The sequence below is a fragment of the Diceros bicornis genome, chromosome 13 (assembly GCF_020826845.1).
Source record: "Diceros bicornis minor isolate mBicDic1 chromosome 13, mDicBic1.mat.cur, whole genome shotgun sequence".
Taxonomy (NCBI): domain Eukaryota; kingdom Metazoa; phylum Chordata; class Mammalia; order Perissodactyla; family Rhinocerotidae; genus Diceros; species Diceros bicornis.
In genome coordinates, this window is record NC_080752.1 from 29,300,374 (window position 1) to 29,321,083 (window position 20,710).

General features: G+C 52.2%; 1 protein-coding gene across 2 annotated transcripts in view; it reads right to left on the reverse strand.

The window, feature by feature from the left end:
* Window positions 1-9,773: 9,773 nt before the first annotated feature.
* The window catches only part of CTNNBIP1 (catenin beta interacting protein 1), a 48,486-nt gene continuing 37,549 nt past the window's right edge, over window positions 9,774-20,710 (reverse strand). For both annotated transcript variants that reach the window (XM_058552849.1, XM_058552851.1), the window contains exon 5: window positions 9,774-12,257. In XM_058552849.1, coding sequence (XP_058408832.1) covers window positions 12,199-12,257 — 59 coding nt within the window. In that variant the 3' untranslated portion in view covers window positions 9,774-12,198. The remainder of the gene's footprint in view (window positions 12,258-20,710) is intronic.

Consider the following 20,710-nt stretch of genomic DNA (forward strand, 5'->3'; position numbering starts at 1 on the left):
CCCTGGGGTTCAGCCAGCAGCAGACCCAGGTGGTGGACAGCTTGTCCCTGGCCACACAGGATTCTTCTCTTTAGGCACCACCCTTGCCCCCTGCACGTAGCTCTGGTGGTGATGTCACCTGAAATAGCCTGCCCCACCCCGAGGAACAGGAAGGGGATATGACTAAATCCCCAGCAACTGTGATTGGTCCAACAGGTGGCACATGAACCAAGCAGGGCCAATCAGAGACTGCCCTGGGATTATTCGGGGCACTGAGAGAAAGACCCTTTCCTTCCACTGAAGCTGCCAGGAGGCGTGTTCTGCTGTAGGAGAAAGTCAGTCTGAAAGGAGATGATGAGGCCAAAAGGCAAGATCAAGCAGAAACAAGCAGAGATGGACCTAGAGGGAGAGAATGTTCCAGAAGCATCAAGTCCCCAGTTCCAGTCCCTGAGGCCCTGGTTCCTGCAGCAATTGCCTTAATCCTATGAGCTACCCTCAGAGCCTCCCCAGCAACATGAGCCAGTTCGAGTTGGGTTTCTGTTGCCTGAAAGCCAAAAAGTCCTGACCAATACAAGTCCCCAGACCCCTTCACTAGCCCAGAATTGATTTACCAGCCAAGACAGGCACAACAGGGCTGTGGGTGTGGGGTGCCATACAGGTGCCAGGGCCCAGCCCCAACAAAACACTCCCTGAGGCCTCAGCCAGAGAAACAGAGATGATGCCCTCCTCCCTGTAGGTCCCAGATTTCCTTGTTGTCAGAACAATTTTAGTTCAGAAAATAGGGTCACTGTACCTATGGGTCACAGAGAGCTCAGCAGAGAAGCATTTCAAGGTCAAGGTTATTCATTCATTTAACAAACCTTTATTGAGAGCCCACAATATGTCAGGTATTGGGGACACAGCAGTGAAGAAGCAATGAGGTCCCTACTCCTACCAGCTTACCTTCTAGTGAGAGGAGCGAGAGAGAAACAAGCAAAGAGAGAAACTGATAAATAAGGTTATTTCAGATAGGAAATAAATAGGAAAGTGGGATAGAGCCTGTCAGAGAGTGGAAAGCAAAATAGGGTGGTCAGTGAAGACCCTCTGAGGGGGTGCTACAGTCTGAATGTTTGTGTCTCCCTCAAAATTCCTACGTGGAAATCCTAACCCCCAATGTGATGGTATTAGGAGGCGGGGCCTTTGGGAGGTGATTAGGTCATGAGGGTGGAGCCCTCATGAATGGGATTAGTGTTCTTATAAAAGAGACCCCACAGAGCTCCCTAGCCCCTTCCACTGTGTGAGGACACAGCACACAGCGAGAAGTTGGCAGTCTGGAAAAGGGCTCTCACCAGAACCCGACCATGCTGGCACCCAGATCTTAGATTTCCAGCCTCCAGAACTTCAAGAAATAAATTTCTGTTGTTTATAAGCCACCCCGTCTGTTGTGTTTTGTTATAGCAGCCTGCATGGACTAAGACAGGGGGTGACATTTGAGCTGACATCTGAAAATTGAAGATTCAGCCATGTGGAAGGATTGCAGACGGAGGGAACAGCAAGTACATAGCCCTGAGGTGGGGGCAGGCTCAGCGTGTTTGAGGGACAGAAGGGGCCCACGGGCTCTGGGCGAAGAGCAGGGCAGAGAGTAGGAGATGAGATCAGAGATTAGCAGCAGCCAGGTCACCAAGGCCTTGGGCTGCCCACGATAGGGACAGAGAAGGTATCCTGAGGGCAAAGGACAGCCACTGCCTTGCAGGGTCCAGGGTGGGGACCCGGGCAGCCTTACTTGTGTTTTCTCAGGTCTCAGAAAAGCAAGCAGCTCCCAGACACAACCTTTCAGGGAAGCCCTTGGGCTGGGAGCTGAAGAGAGTATTCTCTGATACAGCAAGAGTCAGAATGCCATGCGGCTTCCAAGGCTCGAGGTCACCGATGGAATCTAGTGGTCAGGAGAGGCCGATGATGCTGCAGAAACAAGCCCAGGACTCTCAGGGCACAAAACGACAACACGCTTCCTTCCTCACTCATGCACTGGCCGGGGGCTCTGCCAGGACCCAGGCTGATGGGGCAGCCTCCTCTGGAACATTTCCAAGCTGCTCTTAAAGCTTCCACCTGGGATGGCCCGTCACTTCTGCCCACATTTCATTGCCCAAACCAAGTCAGGGCTGCACTTAACTGGAAAGAGGGGGAGAAGGGGACACGATCCTACCACATACCTGGAAGGTAGAGAGCTGGGAGTATTTGGGGAGCAGCACTAATGACTCTCACAACTCCCTGTTTTACAGATGGGAAACTGAGGCTCAGACATATGGAGTGGAATCACCCAAGGATGATGGGAGAGTGGACGAGAGCACCGCATGGTCCAGTGCTCTCTCTGCACTGCCCCACCCCCTCCCCACCCTGCCCCAGCCTCCTTTTCTGCCTAATGACCTTCAAGAGCTTAATCTCCTAAGCCTCTGTGCCCTCCACACACAGGCATGAGCTCATCGTCCCAGCATCTTGGAGGAGGGACAGGGGACTAGGACACCCGCTCTCGCTCTTCCTCTCCCCCCGGACAAATGTTTGGGGCCCTGAATAGATCACACAGCCTGGGGAGGGGGTGGCAAGAGCAGGCTGGAGCTAATGCTGGCAGCTGCCCATCCGGCAGCAGCAGCAGGAATGCTCCGGGCTGGGCTGGGTACTGATGTGCTGCCGGCTCTCCCGCCACCGCCAGGCTCTAGCCTGAACTCCCGGGCTTGCCCTGACACATCACCGCCAAATGTGTTCTCCTTCCGAAGCAGCTTCCTGGGCTCCTCCAGCTGCCCTCTCTGGGCTGGCTACTAGGGAGGCCTCCACCACTACGGTGCCCTAATCCCCCCATGAGCCACATGACACGGCAGGGGAAGGATGGCCCCACAGCCAGTGCAGGAGCTCCGAGGGACCCTCCTGACTGCCTCGGCTCCCCGCACAGGCCTAGGTCCGCCAGATCCCGCTCCACCTCCCCAGGACGAGAGTTTTTCTTTTCTGCGGGACACCACACTGTTGCCTACTTCAAGTCAGCCTGCCCCAGCAGCCTCTGTGACTGCAGCGCAGGGCTGTGTCCCTGTCACCACTGCCTTCCCAGCTTGTGCACAGTAGGGCATGTTTCCTGACTGGCTGAATGCCTGGCAGGGACCCAGTTGGTGCTCCTGGGCCAGGTAACTCTCCAGGACTCTGGAGAAGTCTTGGGGGGCAGCCAGACGGCTCAGGGCTCACCTCTGAAGCAAGCTTCATGAGCTGGGAGGACCTGTGAGAGCAACGAAGGAAGGTTCCGGATAGAAACCCTGAGGTGCCAGAGTCCAGGCTGCGTCTCTCAAGGGTATGGCTTCTCTGCAGTCTCGGCAGCTCCAGATGGAGTGTGGGGGATGGTTCAGCCAGGGAAACATTCACAGATCACCTTGCCCTGGGATGCTGGCCTACCCCCGAGACAAGTTCCCAAGGGCCAAGCCAGCAGGAGCAACTGGCTGAGAAGGGGGTGGGTGGGCACGGGCCGCCAGCCCCGCCGGGCCTGCCACAGGCCTCCTCTGGCCTGGGCTCTGTGGGGCAGAGGGTTTCTGAGGGAGCACAGAGGTGGCTACACAATAGGCCTGGCCAGAAGTGGTTGACTCAGTCCAGTGAGGCCCAGTGGACGCTGCTTTGGGCACTGCAGGGGGTAGAAGGATCTGTGGAAACAGCCGCAGGTGAGGCTGGCCCCACCTGGGACCTGTCACGCCTCCCCCCTCCGCCAGACCCCTTCCCCAGGCACAGCTCAGCTCATTCCACCACACCTGGACCTGGTCTTGTGGCTCTGGCTCCCCAGGGTGGTCAGTATTTTCTTTCACACAAGGACACGTGAGGATGTGTGGCCTACGGTAAACAAAGGGCTATTTTTACCGCCTCATTGTTTCCTCTCTCTGCATCCTGGCTCCCTGGCCAAGGTACACCTCAGTCCCCCTCCTTGTGCCTGGCCACCCGCCCGCACCGCAGGCTCTGCCCTGCCAGGTGCCAGCAGCTCAGCCACCGCGCTCTCCCTCAGGTGCCACCTCGGAGCAGGCCAGGCTGCAGGTGAGGAGAGGTACTCTCCCTGGTCTGCAGATGGTGGTGGTGAGGCTGGGACGGGGCACAGATGGTGCCTGAGCCAGGCCTGGGAGACCCAGCACCAAGGCCGGCATCTCAGCTTGTGTGCCCCTCCCACACCCAGCTGTCTCCAGCCGCAGCCCACCCAGACCCACGGCCTGTTCAGAAGAGCCCGGCTCCTGCCTCACGGGAGGTCAAAGGTTAGGGGCAGCCCCACTCAGCCCCAGGCTTCAAGTTGCTAGTGCACGGAGACAACAAAAGGAGACTATGCCCTATTGCCTGACTCCAGGCAGGCATGCCAGTGCCGGTGTTCACCCACTGAATCCAGACAACAACCCATGAGGTGGGCATCATTTTTGTTCCCATGTTCCAGATTGAGAAACAGGCTTGGAAACATTGACTGACTTGCCCACATCACACAGCTTGTAACAGGCAGATCCTGGATTCGAACCCAATCTGTGCAGCTCTGAGCCCAGAGTCCAGGGAGGCCTCCCCCGACAGTAGCCACCGCCTCGCCCTGAGGCAGACAGGGGCTTTTGATACTGGCTCAAGACAAGGTTGACATAAGGGAAGCCATATTGTAGAAAAGAAAAATGCTATTGTAACATTGAATGACCTCTGACAAACTAACCCAGCTGGATCTGCACCCTCCAGGGGATCTAACTGCTCCGTAGATTTTACGACCCCTGCTTGTGCATGTACCTCCCAGCTGCAATAAGATGATAACTTTGTTCTTTTGAGTTTCTTAGGAATGTGATGACCCCGTTAAATAGAGAGTCTATGCTGATAGCCATCATCAGTGAAAACTGAAAGATCTGGTGTGGCACTCCCAGTCTGTAACACCAGAAGGTCAACATTCGTAACCCCCTCCCCAATAACCCAATGGCCTCTATAACTGCTGCAAGATCTCGTGCCCCCTTAAGCTGGTTCTTTTGGACAGGAGTCGGCCATCTTCCCTCTTGCTAGCAAGCTGTAATAAAAAGTCCTTTTTCTCCTACCACCTTGCCTCTTGACTATTGGCATGTTTTGTGGCCAGCAGAAGGCTCCATGTTGGGCGGTAACACTTTGTCCCACTCTTCAAGTCTCGGTGCAGGGGGGACCCCCTTGGGCCCTGGGGCCTGGGATCTGCGACCTGGGAGGGGGCAGGAGGAGGGGCGGGGAGGAAGGGGTACTGGGTGCTCAGTGCTGGGGCACAGCGGCTCCCGTCCTCCTCCTGTTTGTTCTGTAGCAGAGCTGGCTGCAGTGGGAAGGAGCCTCTGGCTGTGACGGTTTTTTTTTAACCACTTGATCATGATCAAGGATTTAATTTTATCCCCTCTCTGGCTGGCTCTGATTCTATTTGGAGTTTAGGCACGAGCTAGTGAGCAGGAGGGTCCCTGGAAGATAGGACTCCCACCCTCAGGCTCTGCGAGGCCCCTCTCTGCCTGTCCAGCCCTGACAAGGTCCATCTTGGGGACCCCCGTCAGCTCTGCAGGTTCCGGGAGGCTCCTATTATTGGAGGGACGGCTCCAATTAATGCCCTTCCCCCACCAAAGCTCCTTAGCAGCGGGAGCAGTCCAGGGTGGGGGTGGGGAGCAGGAGGCAGCTCTTGCTTTGCTTCTATCAAGGGATCATCTCAGCTCTTTCATCCTCATCAAAAAAGCGTTTAACAAGCACCTGATTGGACCCGGGGCCACGCTCCTCCCCACCAGGAGCTGCAGACAAGGCCTTGCTCTGAATGACTTATAAGCAGAGAGGGTGGGGGCGGGGGACACTGGCATGGGGACTTAATGATGACCATATGTGGGACCCCCACTGTGGGCAGGTCACTCTGTTAAACTTGTCACGTGCATTATCTCATTAATTCTCAGCAACAGCCTTATGGGATAGATGCTCTTGTTTTTTCCATTTTTCCAATAAGTTGGATAATTTGCCCCAAGTCACACAGCTGCCAAGTGGCAGATCCAGCCTTCAATTCCACCAGCCGGCCTCCAGAGTTCTCGCTGTCTCCCAGCCTCCAACTACATGGACATAAAGATTTATACTGTGAGAGTAAACAGTATAAACCAAGGTCAAGAGAGAATAATGTTTGTCCAGGGCTTTATTGGTTTCAAAGGATTTTGTTGCAGAGTTTGTCAAAGGTACAATTGTTTTTATTATCATCCTCATTTCATTTATTTATTTGGTGAGGAAGATTGGCCCTAATCTAACATCTGTTACCAATCTTCCTCTATTTTTGTATATAGGATGCCACAACAGCATGGTTTGATGAGCAGTGTATAGGTCTGTGCCCAGGATCCAAACCCACCAACCCCAGGCCACCAAAGCGGAGCGTGCCAACTTAACCACTATGCCACCGGGCCGGCCCCTATTCCCATTTTATAGATGAGATAATTAAGGCTGAGACCTGCCCAAGGGTACAGAGGTCATAGTAGGGAGGCAGGGCTCCAACCTTGGCCTGTGATCCCCAAATTCTGAGCTCTTTGGCTGACCTCACTTGGGGACAGGTGTGCTTCAAGGGTGGACTGCCAGATGCTGGCCAGTGGCTGTGAACAGGAATAGGCAGGGCAAAGTAGAAGAGGAACTTATTCTAGAAAAACCAGCTTAGCCTGGAGAACTGCCAGGTACACACAAGGAGGCATTAGCGTGGGGACAGGCGAGGAGCAGGAGTTACAAAGGCCAATGGCTGGCTCAGGGGAAAAGCTGGGGCATCTTGAGTTGGTGGAAGACCAGCTGCCCAGGCCAGAAAGGCAGTGGCTTCATCCTGGAGGTGAGGGACGGCTTGAGGACCCCACATGGGGTCAACTCACCTGCCAAATACTTGTTAACAACTTACTGCAGCCGGACAAAAGGATTGGAGAACAACAGCAAACACCAGACTGGCCCTGGGGTCACAGAACTGCCTGGCCAAGAGGGTACTGAGCAAGCCGGTGACAAAAGATGTACTCCCCACCCCAACCTGCCCCTGTCAAAGCTGGAAGTAGTGGCTACAAACATGGTGCCTGGGGTCAGACAACCTGGGTCTGAGTTCTGGCTGTACCTTCAGCAAACTATGTAACCCCCATTTCATCATCTGTAAAATGGGGATAATAACATACCTACCTCATAGGACTGAAGATGGTGTATACACAGTGCTGCGCACCTGCACACAGGTAGCACCCAACACATAGTCGCTGCGTTATTAAGACTGGGACAACGGTCGGCTCTGTGGAGTAGTGGTTAAGTGTGTGTGCGCTCCACTGCTGGCGGTCCAGGTTCGGATCCTGGGCGCACACCGACACACCATTTGTCAGGCCATGCTGTGGCGGCGTCCCAAATAAAAATTCTGAGGCCAGTCTTCCTCAGAAAAAAGAGGAGGATTGGCATGGATGTTAGTTCAGGGCTGATCTTTCTCACACACACACACAAAAGACTGAGACAAGGGAGACACCTGCATAAAAGATGTTTGTGAAAACCCACCTCCTTCCAGGGCCAAGGCCAAGGGCCAGGAGGTGGAAACCCTCAGAGGCTCTGGGTCTGAAGTCACCTCCTGGGGCTTTGCAAGTAGGGTGGGGCTCCCATAGGTGTGTAAACAGGGCAGCCACCTGTTGCACACTCTGCTCCTTCCCTGGGGACTCAGGAAGAGGCCAGGCAGGGCGGGCAGGCAGGGCAAGGCTCAGCTCCAGCAAACAGCTCTCCTGACTTCCCTGCTGGGCAGGACTGGCAGGGCGCTCTGGGAAACCATCCGTGTGGGGGCAGTTCCAAGGTTAAGGAGAAAACGAAGGCAAGGCATGGGCTGATATTCAGAAAGCATTTCACTGCCCTTGTCTTCTGAAGAGGACTTTCTCTAAATTAGGACTAGCAGCTATGGTCCCCAAGTCCCCCAAATCTCCTAAACACCCAGTCGTTGCCCCAGAAGAGAAATTTCCTTCACTGGACAGAGAAGAGTTTTCTAAACATGGCTTCAGGTTAGTCTGGGCCTATTTCATCCTGGGGAAAGGCGTGGATGCCCATGAGCAACAGCAAGAGAGAGAGAGAGGACCTGCCCACCAAGCCTGGGCAGGTGGGTAGCGGTGGGGTCCCCTGGGGCCCACGGAGCTCCCCTGCTCCGGAAGCTGGCTCCTGCCCCTCCACTGAAACAGGTGCCATGGAGGGATTGTTTTCCCTGCTACAAAGGGGCCCCTTCAAAGGCTGAGCAGCCTGGATTCTCACAGCGGCTTAGGCTTACTCACCTGTGGGGACAGGGAGAAGCGCTTCATTCATTCTCAACCACCCTCTCCCCAGGGCTGGGAAACACCAACAAAAGGCAGGGTGCCCTGCCTCCCCCAGGCTCAGCCTGGCCCCCAGCTGTCTCTGGCCTCAGCAGTCCCAGTCCCACACCTACGTTCATTAAGGGCTGCATGCACCTGTACCCAGAAGGTTGTCTGCTGTGTGGGCTGAGGGACCTTGAAAGACCCAGCACTGCCCCCAAAGGTTTTTCCTTCGCCTGCTTAAGTGTCCGACTCATCTCTCTGGCGTGGCCTAACTCCCATTAGAGACCCGAGTTAGACAGCTCTGGGAAGACTTCTCCCTCCAAGCTCCAGTTCCAGGCTCTGTGCTGGGGACTGGGCAGGTGGGACCAGGGCCAGCCAGCCTCTCCCGCTGCTCAATGGCCCAGTTTAGAAGATCGGATTAACTCCAAGGTTAGTTACCAACAGTACCACTCAGAACACCGTGTGTGTGTGTAGGGGGGGATTCTACACATAATTTACCTGATCTGGGCCCTTGCTATGTGTCTCTGTTTAATTTTTGGCTAACACGGCTGTCTTTTTTTTTTGTCTTTCTCCCCATAACTATAAACTCCTTCCTGGAAAAGGAAATTATAGAGAAAGGCAGGCCAACTCAATATAAGAACGAACATAAACTACCTGAAGGTGGAATGGGCTATCTTGTGAGGTAGTGAGTTCCCCAGTCCTGGAGAGAATTCAAGCAACATCCAGACAAGCCCTTTTCAGAGATGTTTCTGAGGGGACTCACACACCTGGCCACTGCACGGGCTGCTAGACAACCTCCAATATCTCTTCCAACACTAAGATTTAATGATGTCAATTGGGCTGTCCGTCCCTGTATTCTATAAACCCCATAGCATTTAGGACCAAGTGAAACTCTTTGAAAAGGAAATAGAAGCAGTGAGTCCATATAAGCAGCAAAAACAAAACCAAGACCTAAAATGGGATGATGAAGGGTGGAAATGAAAAATTCTAGAAAATGCTTCCAAAGCAAAAATTCCTAAAGCAAAAATCATCTCAGCTTCGAAACTTGAATATATAGCTGAATACCAATCAATCTTCCATTTCTGGGATGATGGAAGAGACAGATATTCTGTTCAGACTTTTGTTACAACCCTTCTAAGACCACTGCCATCACACAGGATGTTGGGGCGTCTAGGAGGGAAGGGTCCCCACACCCTTACGGGGTACTGAGTATCTGCTCAAAAGCATGGAGGGGTGAGGTTACCTCTGATGATTACTGACCTCAGCCCAATCTAGCATGATATTTGGAATCTCCAGGTCACAAAAGGGCTCAACATTCTTATGGATCTGTCAGCTGGGCTGGGTAGATCTGGAAATTCTTCCAAACCCCGAGCTCCACTCCAGATCACAGGCAATTAAACTAGCGAACATGGGGTTTTTGTGCCTCCTTGCAGTGCCTCCTTGGGGAGGAAGGGCCCCAGCAGCAGAGCCCACGTGATGTGAGGAAATCAGAGAATGTACCCAACCCCATGGGAGATAACTCAGCTCATGCACCAAGCTATTAAAAATCTTTATTGTTAATTTCTTTCTCAACAGATATATTTTTAGTTGAAATATGAAGCCACAGCAACGCTTTCACTTTTCTCCTTCAGAAGATGAGACAGATCAGGGCCATCACTGTTACAAGAGGGAGGCCCATGACCTTGACAAGGACAGGCTGGCGCAGAGAATACACCATCGGCCAGGACACGGACGCTTCAGGGGAGCTACAGGTACAAAGAGAAGGGGCAGCAGGCAGCATGGACACTTGATAACAGATGTTACAGCCTGGGGGGGAGGGGACTGAAAAAACTCACCTTTCCCCAGGGGCTCAGCTAGAGCTGCAGGCCACTGAGTGGGAGTGAGTGTGCATGTGTGTGTGTGTGTGTGCATGCATGTGCACACACGCACTGCTTCTCCTGAAGGAAGATGCTCTCAGGCCCCTGCTGGGGTACCCACAGTCCTCGTCCCCTGGGGATCAGTGGCCTTTGCAGGCTAACGGTCAGCTAACCAGGGCCACAGGTATGTGGAGGAGGACACAGGTATTTGGGCCATGACATTCGACTCCTCTTCCTGGGATGAGGCTCAGACAATGCTCAGGGCACAGCGTGAACTGCCCACTGACCACGAGGCTCTCTCCAGGGCTCGGGTATAGAACATGTCAGCATTTAGCTCCTGTGCTCCACAATAGCCCCAAGTCCTGAGAAGGGGGAAATTTGGTTCTGAGAGTCTTCTCCTGGCTCTGGGTACCAGGGGCAAGAAGGGGGCCTCAGCCATCTACTTCTTCAAGGGGGGAGGGGAGAGGCTTCCCTCCGAGGCCTGCCTCTTTCTCCAACTCCCCACCCAGATTCCACCCCTGTGAGAGAGGCAGGGAGAAGGGTGAACCGCCTCCAGGAGAAGAAGGGGGGCAGGTGGAAGACTTGGGGTTGCTGTAGCCCTTCAAAGACCACTGCTCTGCAATGTGTTTCTGGGGGCCGGGGTTGAGGGCCAGCCTGGTGGGACTTGCTCAGTGAAGGCCCAGCCAGGGTCCCCAGTGGGCACTTCACAAATAACGATGCTGTCACTTTCAGGCTGACATGGAGAGAGACCCTTCTGAAGGCAGTGCAGTGAGGGGCAAGTGCAGTGAGGGGCACGGGCCTTGGACAAGAGAACTCTCAGTGCTGCCAGGACCTACTGCCCCAGCGGCAGACACCTCGGGGGCCCGGCTGAGGGAGGTCATGGGTGGGTGCTTGGAGCCTAAGGCCTCCTGGGCCTTGTGAGGCAGCCAGGGCCTCTGTGTGGATTCCGGGCTCCCAGGCAGACTTCTGCTACATTGTGGGGTCTTGCAGCTGGGAGCAGCTCCTGCCCTTTACAGGAGCCCCCAGATGAGGCCTCAGGAAGCAGGATAGGGAGGGAATGGCTGAGGGGACAGAGCTGCCCAGTGCAGCGCTCCTCTGCTCAGCCTGGGGAGGCCAGAGAGGCCCGGACAGCGTTTGAGCAATTCCACTCTCGCCAAGGGAAGCTGGCCGGTTGCCAGCTCATGGAAGTGATGGACATAAATCCTGGCTAATGGTCAACTCTAAGCTCTGGGCTGCTCTTCAGCAGAGCGCAAACCTCCTCGGGGCCCTGTTTTCCAGCTTTGACCCTGCGTGGGGTCCTCGAGGCCCCCTTGCTGGTGGAGCCAGGTGTGGTCATTAAAGCAAAGGCGCTCGGCTCTCCAGGTGGATCCCCCGGCTGGAGGGGGACTGCACGCAGCAAAGTGGGGGGGAGCCCATGGCAACGGGAGTCATGAGTGAGCCAATGGGAAACCAGACACACATACGGAAAGCCAATCAAATCAAACACAAACCAACATGGGAAAGCAGCAGCAAGCTCTGTGTGTAATAAATATTGCAGAGCACACTTGGTTTCTTTCTTTCTTTTTTTTTTTTTCAAGTCAAACATAACCAATGTCCCAAACCCTGTTTTCAGCATTCAAAGAGAGAAGCTGTTGTTATCAGCAGAACACCTGCAGCCAATCAAAGAAAAAAACCGTTTCCCATTAGCCAGCCAATCAAAATCCTTTTCCAGTTTAAGCAGCCAATCGGACCTCTTCACATTCCTAAAAAGTGACCTAAATAAAGCACCAGAGCTCGGAGAGCTTCCTAAGAAGCTGTATACCGAGGCGCAAATTTTTAAAAAAATAAGAGTCAGAAATAAAAATAAAAGGTTTCCGTTGGTCGATTTAAAAATAAAAAGGTTTCTTCCTGCAGCCAATCATGAGTCCATCCCTTTAAGCCAATCGTAACTGCATCACTGGTGTCTCCCGCGATGCCAGCCCCACCGAGTGGCCAGGAGGTGGGGTGGATGGGGTGGAGTGGGGGGTGGGGGACGGGGAAGGTGATCTGCTGCCACTCAGCTGGCCGAGGTCCACACAGATCTCTTGGCCCTTGCCAGCTTCCAGGGTGTTCCAAGGGGTTTGCAGCTACTGCCTCCGGTCCTCCGTCTCCGACCTGGAAAACGCCATCACCACATCCTCTGCACCTGCGGACCAGGGGAAAAGAACTGCTGGATGGGCCTCCGGCATCGAGCTGCCATCTGGCACAGGGCAAGGAGGCTGCAGCCCCCAGTTGCAGCATCAGTCCACCGTAGCATGGTGCTTTCTGAGTGCAAAGTGCTTTCAAGGAAGCCCACCTCCCCTCTGGGCCTCCCCACAGCCTGGCCAGGAGACATGCCAGCAACCTCGCTGCAGTGCTGCGGGCTGCAGGGGCAAGGCTCAGAGGCTTGCTCAAGGCTACACAGCTAAGCAGTGAGCACGGCAAGAACCCAGGGCTGCGGGTCCTGGAGCAGGGCTCTGCTCCCAGCCTTGCTCCAAGGTCACCAAAGCCAAGGCCCTTGGGAACCTCCCTCTTGCTTCTTAAGACTCTTGTCTTGATCCCTTTGGAGGATCTTGCTCATTATGATTCCCAATAGCCATTCCTCTCTGCCCAAACGCAACACCTGCTCAAAGGAGCAGGGCCAGGCCCATTTCCAGCCTGCAGTTGGCCTGGCTCCTGTGGAGACAGATAATGGCCATAATCTTTATTATTGTTATTTTTAATCATGGATTTGAGATTCTGGTCCAGGCACTCATGAAATCACTTCCTTTGTCTTGTTTTCCATAAGACAGGCTCTGACATGCAGCCAGAAAAAGCAGGAGAGAGGAGGGAAAGAGCTCGAAAGACTGACCTGCCTCCCCCACCCAAAGCTGCTGGGGAGGGAAGGAGCTGACTGAGCCGGCAGACTCTGCAGGGCAGGTGAGGTGACCAGCGGTCCCACCCTGCTGCCCTGGCCCTCACTGGGTCCTGCTGCTTTCTCCCCTTTCTCTAAGGACGGTTCTTGGTTGTGCCCTGAACGATAACAGTTGGCTGCCTGCGGCTTTTCTGACATACTTCTCTTCAGTACTTCTGGAGGAATTCTCCCCGGGAGGGGAGGACTGGAATGGCAGACACAGGAAAGGCCACTGAAGGGTGGGCCGGTGTGGGTGGTGCTCAGTGGAGCTTCTGGCATGTGAAATGGAGCTGGGGAGAGGGCAGGATTCTGCCCACCCACACCTGGCGTTGGCCATCTTCGTCCACACCACAGAGGAGTCTCCCCATCACAGTGGCAGCCTCCTATTGATCTCCTTCCTAACTGCCCTGCCACACGGCGGAGCAGAGGAGGCTCCCAGCCATGGGTGCTGCAGGAGGGCCCATGCACCAGGATGTAACATTACAGAGACGTGTCTTCAATTTGGCACCAGAGCGCCAAGGTGCTGCCAATGGAACTAACCCTGCACATGCACCCAACCTGCCTTGCTGGGGTTCTGCTGTTATCAGCATAACCTCTATTCCTGAAAAGGGCAACAAGCCTCTAGAAGGGAGCTCAAATCGTCTGACTTCATGGGACGGGGCTCCTTTGCTTGGGAAGCCTTACAAATCCTTCCCCTGTCTTCTCAGGAACATTCTGTTCTTGCCTTAGTCCTAGGACCACGCAATATCACTGCAGGCAGAATTTTCCTAGCAACCACAGAATCCAAGATTACATCATACCCTGGATGGCAGCTGAGCTGGTTACCTAACAGATGCTGGCTTTTCCCAAGTGCCGCCTCCCCAGCTTGCTAATCAGGAGGGGGCCGGAGGGAGACCGTGAAAGGGGACTTGTCAGCAAAAGATGCCTCGGCTGCAATGAACAGTGGCAGCCCACTCACTTCTTTCCTTGCCTGCCTCGTGGGCTTTCTCACAGGGACCTTGGGCCTCTGTACTGAGCTGCAGGCACAAAAATAGCACAGGCTGCCCCAGGAGGGAATGGTGAGTGTGCAGAGGAACGGCCGTTGGCTCCTTGGAGGAGCCCAGACCCAGGGGCTCAGGCTTCTGACACTGCAGCTTGCCTGGTACCTGAACCACACTCTGAAAGCTAGGGAGGAAGGAACCTCCTCAAGGTCACACAGGGACTCGCATGATTATTTAACAAGACACCTGAAGCAGAGGATTTGCCACTCGTGCCACACTGCCAGCTGGTCGCCCCATCCTTGGCTGGGGTGGGGAAGGCTGGGGATCCGGTGTGGCAAGGGCCCACAGAGCTGCTGCCCATCCATGGCCCTGTTTTGTTCCCAAAGGACTTGCTGTTTTCCAGGCCTCACCACAGAGACCAGCCTTCTTTTGGGGCCTGAGAGGGGGCAGGCTCTTCTAAAGCATTCTCTGACCTACCTTTATCATCGGCTGGCCTAGTACTCATCACTTAACAAGGGTCTGACCATGAACTTGGCAGGCCTCCAGGCAAGGACTCTGCTTTCCCCTCTCCTCTTCTCCATGAAATCTGGGCCAGTTATCTACCAGGGAGGGTGACCTGCTCAGTTAGTTATCATGATTGGAGCTCTTAGAGCTTTAGAACCAGGAGGGGACTCAAGAGGTTGATCCTCATGGTCCCTCCTTCTCCCATTTAAAGGCCAGCATGTGGCGACTCCCTTGGGTGCTCTCACTGTCCTGGAACCACAGGGCTCAGAACAGGAAGACACCACAAAGAAGCCAGCAGGCCCGGCCCACTGCCTCCAGGCCGTTAGCTAGGTTTCCTATCCCATTTTACAGATGAGGAGTGTCCACCCCATTGGTACGTCTACTGACACTGTCTGGACTTGGGCTCAGGGCTTCGTCTGTCCTTTCCCACCAGATGCAGGTGAGCACAGGAGGGGAGAAGCTGGTCATTCTCTCCTGTTCCACACTCTCTGACGCATTAAAAGATAAAGACAGCCAAAAGCACAGGAAGCTATCACAAGAAAAGAGAACTGCAGACCTGTATGTCTTACAAATATAGATATTCATAATACCTATGCTATGCAAAAAATACTCAACAAGGTACTAGCAAACTGAATACAGCAACAAATAAAAAGGATTATAGACTCTAAGTGAGATTTGTCCCAGGAATGCAAGGTTGGTTTAACATCCGAAAACCAATTAATTTAATATATCATATCAATAGAAAAAAGAAGAAAAACCAGATAATTATCTGAACAGACACAGAAAACACATCTGACAAAATTCAAGATGTCTTATGTTAAAAACACTCAACACACTAGGAATAGAAGGGAACTTCCTCAATCTGATAAAAGGCATTTACTAAAAACCCACAGCTATTACCATACTTAATGGTGAAAACTGAAACCTCTCTCCCTTCAAGATTAGGAACAAGAAAAGGATATCCACTCTCACGATTTCTATTCAATATTTTTTTGAAGGTTCTATCCAGGGCAATTAGGCAAGAAAAAGAAATAAAAGGAAGAAGTAAAACTACAGGCATACCTCAGAGATATTGTGGGTTTGATTCCAGATCACTGTGATAAAGCAAATATCACAATAAAGTGAATATCACAATACAAAGAGTCACACAAATTTTTTGGCTTTCCAGCATATATAAAAGTTATGTTTACACTATACTGTAGTCTATTAAGTGTGCAACAGCATTATGTCTAAAAACACAATGTACATATCAATTAAAAAATTAAGCGAGCAAACGCTATTGGAAAGATGGCACCAATAGACTTGCTCAATGCAGGGTTACCACAAACCTCCAATTTGTAAAAAATGCAATATCTGCAAAGCGTAATAAAGCAAAGTGCAATTAAAGAAGGTATGCCTGTATATTTATAGATGACATGGATCTTAGAAAATATAGAAAATCCTAAGGAAGTCACTAAAAAGCTATTACAACTAATAAGTTAAAGTCGCAGGGTATAAGATGAATATACAAAAATCATTTGTATCTATATACACTAGCAATGAACAATCTCAAAATGAAACTAAGAAAACAATTTCATTTACAATAGCATCAAAAATAATAAAATACTTAGGAATAAATTTAACAAATGAAGTACAAAATTTATACTCTACAGTTGGCCACGTGGTGTAGCGGTTAAGTGTGCGCCTCCACTGCTGGTGACCCGGGTGTGTACCGAAGCACTGCTTGTCAGGCCATGCTGTGGCGGCATCCCACATAAAGTGGAGGAAGATTGGCATGGATTTTGTCTCAGGGCCAGTCTTCCTCGGCAAAAAAAAAAAAAAAAAAGAGGTGGCTTGGCATGGATGTTGGCTCAGGGCTGATCTTCCTCACAAAATTTATACTCTAAAAAGTATAAAATATCATTGTTCAAAACATCATGGAAAGAAATTCAACACAATCTCTATAAAAATTCCAGCTGCCTTTTTTGTAGAAATTGACAAGTTGCTCCTAAAATTCATATGGAAACACAAAGGATCCAGAAAGCCAAAATAATCCTGAGAAAGAAGAATAAAGTTGGACTCACACTTTTAGATTTCAAAACTTACTACAAAGCTACAGTAAAAAAGACTGAGTGGAATTGGCATAAGGATAGACATATGGATCAATAGAACAGAATTGAGAGTTCAGAAATGAACCCTCCCATTTACGGTCAATTAAAATTTTTGTTTGTTTGTTTTTTGTGAGGAAGATCAGCCCTGAACTAACATCCATGCCAATCCTCCTCTTTTGGCTGAGGAAGACTGGCCCTGGGCTAACATCCATGCCCATCTTCCTCCACTTTATGTGGGACGCTGCCACAGCACGGCCTGACAAGCGGTGCATGGGTGCGCACCCGGGGTTCCGAACCCAGGGCGCCAGCAGTGGAGCGCGCGCACTTAACCACTGCGCCACGGGGCCAGCCCATGGTCAATTAAATTTTGATGAGGGTGCCACGACAACTCAATGGAAAAGAACTGGACAAATGGTGCAAGGACAACCGGATATTCACATGTAAAGGACGAAGTTGGAGCTCTACCTTGCACTATATATTAAAATTAACTCAAAACGGACCAATGACCTAAATATAAGAGCTAAAGTTATAAAACTCTTAGAAGAAAACAGGGGTAAATCTTCATGACCTCGGGTTAGGAAATGGTTTCTTATATGTGACACCTAAAGCACAAGCAACAAAAGAAAAAATAGATAAATTAGGCTTTATCAAAGTTAAAAACTTTTTTTGTGTGTGTGAGGAAAATCAGCCCTGAGCTAACATCCATGCCAATCTTCCTCTTTTTTTTTTTTTTGCTGAGGAAGACTGGCCCTGGGCTAACATCCATGCCCATCTTCCTCCACTTTATATGGGATGCTGCCACAGCACGGCTTGACAAGCGGTGCATCGGTGCATCGGTGTACGCCCAGGATCCAAACCCAGGCCGCCAGCAGTGGAGCACGTGCACTTAACCGCTATGCCTCCGAGCCATCCCCCAAAGCTAAAAACTTTTATGCCTCAAAGGATACTATCCAAAAAGTGCATTGTGAAGGCCCACGGCACGTTTTGACGCGACGTGATTTCTGCCCAGTGCCCTGAACGTCAAAGTGAAGAAATTCAATGAAGCGCGGGTAAACAGCTGGAGTAACTATGACTCTCTTAAGGTAGCCAAATGCTTCATCATCTAATTCGTGATGTGCATGAATGGATGAACGAGATTCCCACTTTCCCTACCTACTACCCAGTGAAACCACAGCCAAGGAAAAAAAAACAGTGGAAAGGTAACCCACAGAACGGGAGAAAGTATCTGCAAGTCATATATCTGGTAAGGGACTGGTATCTGGAATATATAAATAACACAACTTAATAATAATAAAACGTCAAACAATCTAAGTTTTAAAATGGGCTAAGAACTTGAAAAGACGTTTTTCCAAATAAGATAGACGAATGGTCAACAACATGAAAAGATGCTCAACATCATCAGTCGTTATGGAAACAAATCAAAACCACAATGAGATACCACTTTACAGCCACTAGGATGGCTGGATCAAAAAGGCAGACAACAAGCGTTAGCAAGGATGTGGAGAAATGGGACCCCTCATCCACTTCTGGTAGAATGTCAAATGGTGCAGCTCCCAAGCCCGCCCCACCTGCAGCCGTCCCCATCTCAGCCGACGGCACCTCCATCCTCTGGATGCTCAGGTCAAAAACCCTGGGGTCTTCCTCACTACCCACCCCCACACACAGACATACTCCACATACAACACGTCAGCAAATCCTGTTGACTCTACTTTTAAAATATATCCTGAATACACCACCATTTCTCCTACCACTACCCTCGTCCAGGCCACCACTATCCCTCACTGGCCTCCTGTACCCCCTCTTCCTGGATCTCCCCTCTCTGGCTCCTCATGGTCCCTTCTCCACACAGCAGGAAGAAGGAAGTTCTTAAAAACGTTAAGTCAGACCCTGCCACTCCTTTGCTCAAATCTCTCCAAAAGCTTCTTACTGCAAGATTTCTTATCATACTCAAAGTAAACTCCAAACTCCACACCATGGCCTGCAAGACCCAACATAATCTGGCCTTTGGCTGCCTCTTCACCTTCCTTCATACACTCCCACTCCTCACTCCACTCCAGCCACATGGGGCTCCAGGCTGTCCTCCAGCCACAAGTAACTTGCGTGCACCTCAGGACCTTTGCACTCGCTGTTTCCTTTGCCTCAATGTTCTTCCTCAAGTCCACCTCACAGCTCTTGCACTTCATGCCAGTCTCTGTGCAAAATCACCTCCCCAGGCCCTCCCTGATCACAATTTCTAAACTAGTGCCCCATGTTAATTCCTCGGGCAGCTGTAGTCCACTTCAGAACCCTCAGCACTACCCTCAGAGTTATATATTGATGGGCTCTTTATTCCCCACTGGAAAGTACATTCCATACCATCAGGGGCTTGGTCTTTTTTTTTTTTTTGCGAGAAAGATCAGCCCTGAGCTAACATCCACGCCAATCCTCCTCTTTTTGCCAAGGAAGACTGGCCCTGAGCTAATGTCCGTGCCCATCTCCCACCACTTTATGTGGGACGCCACCACAGCATGGCCGGAGAAGCGGTGCATCGGTGCGCGCCGGGGATCCAAACCCAGGCCGCCAGCAGCGGAGTGCACGCACTTAACCACTAAGCCACAGGGCCAGCCCGAAGGGCTTGGTCTTTTCACTCACATAGTCACAGCACCTGGGAAAGTTCCTGGGACACAGGATGAATCGTTATTTTGTCGATGAGGAACCTGAGCTCAGAGAGATGAAGGAACTCAGTGAATCAGAGGGAGGACCCAGACCTAGACTCCCAAGGCCATGCCTTCACCACTACAATACACTTTGCCATCTCCTCTCAGGAGAAGGAAATAACTGACCTGCCCAGTCACCCAGAGCACTGAGGCTGCTCAGGCCTCCCAGGAGATGGACCAACCCATCCACCCCCATCAGAATGGAACCAAGACCCAGGATTTAAACAATGCCACCAAAGCAGCCCTGGGATGCCTGGGAGGAAATTCAACATGGGACCCAGATTGTCAACCTGGGAGGAGCCCTGTCCCCAGATCCCTGTGTCCCCTCTCCCCCACCCCCTGGCCCAGCCTACTGCTCTGCCAGACGCCTCCCTAGTCCCATGGCTCACCTGTTATGAAAGCAGGGCCAAGGCACTGTGGGGGCACAACTCTCGGAACCAGGGTAGGGCATCCAGCGGGCCACCCCTTCCCACGCCCAGTACCAGCTCTGCCCCTTTAACAGAGTCCAGTCAAGTGACTGGGGAGAGAAAAATGACAAATATGCAAGAGCTTAGAAAAGGCAAGCTGGCCCCTCGCCGAGGGCAGTAGACAGACAATGGGGTCACTGGTCTGTTTGCAAGCTCAGGATGAATTCACACCAGCAGAATTGAAAGCCCAGCACAGGCTCCACACACCAGCACCAGCCTCAGCCCACATCCACCCCTGGCCCACGTCCGGAGCAGTGTGGTTTCGAGAAAGCCCTCACGGCACTCAGACACAATCCCCAACATCCGGAGAATCACTCTTGCTACTTAAGGCTCTAAGTTAAAGTCTTTCAAAGGTCTTTTCATCAACACCCTAGGCAACTCAATGTTTCCCGAATTGCCAGAACACACTCCTATCGGCCACATAGGTTTAGAGTTGGGTCAGTGATAGTAGATGAAAAAGAACAGAAAAGAGGAAGCTGGAGATGGCTCCAGCCCTGAGGCCGATGGATGGAGCAAGGGTGCACACGGCCTCTATTTCTCAGACCCGGCAGAGGAGTCCTAGAGGAGCCCTCGTCCTTTCCCAGGAACGGCAGGGCTCGGTCTTGGAAAAGCACAGACCCTGGAGCTCACAAGGAGCTGGGGCCCAGGTCCCGGGGCAGACAAGGACTGCTCCCAACACCACCCTCTCTCTCTGGAGTGACGCTGCAGGGAGAGAGATCAGGCGGTGGGGAAGGAAGGGACAAGGCCTCCCAGGTGTCTATGATGTGCTGACCGAGCAGTTCCTGCTGCATTCCACCAAAGCGCGCGGCTGCAGGGGGACAAGCTGACCCGAGAGCTCTTCCAGCTCCAGATTCTGCAAAGTCCAGCTCAGAGCTGGGGCTCAAAGGTGGCCAGGGAGAGAAAACAACCCTAAGGACAAACCCTACCCAAGAAACCAACACAACATACAAAAAGTCCAGCTCCCAAAGGCTGTCGGCCTGGAGGCCCACA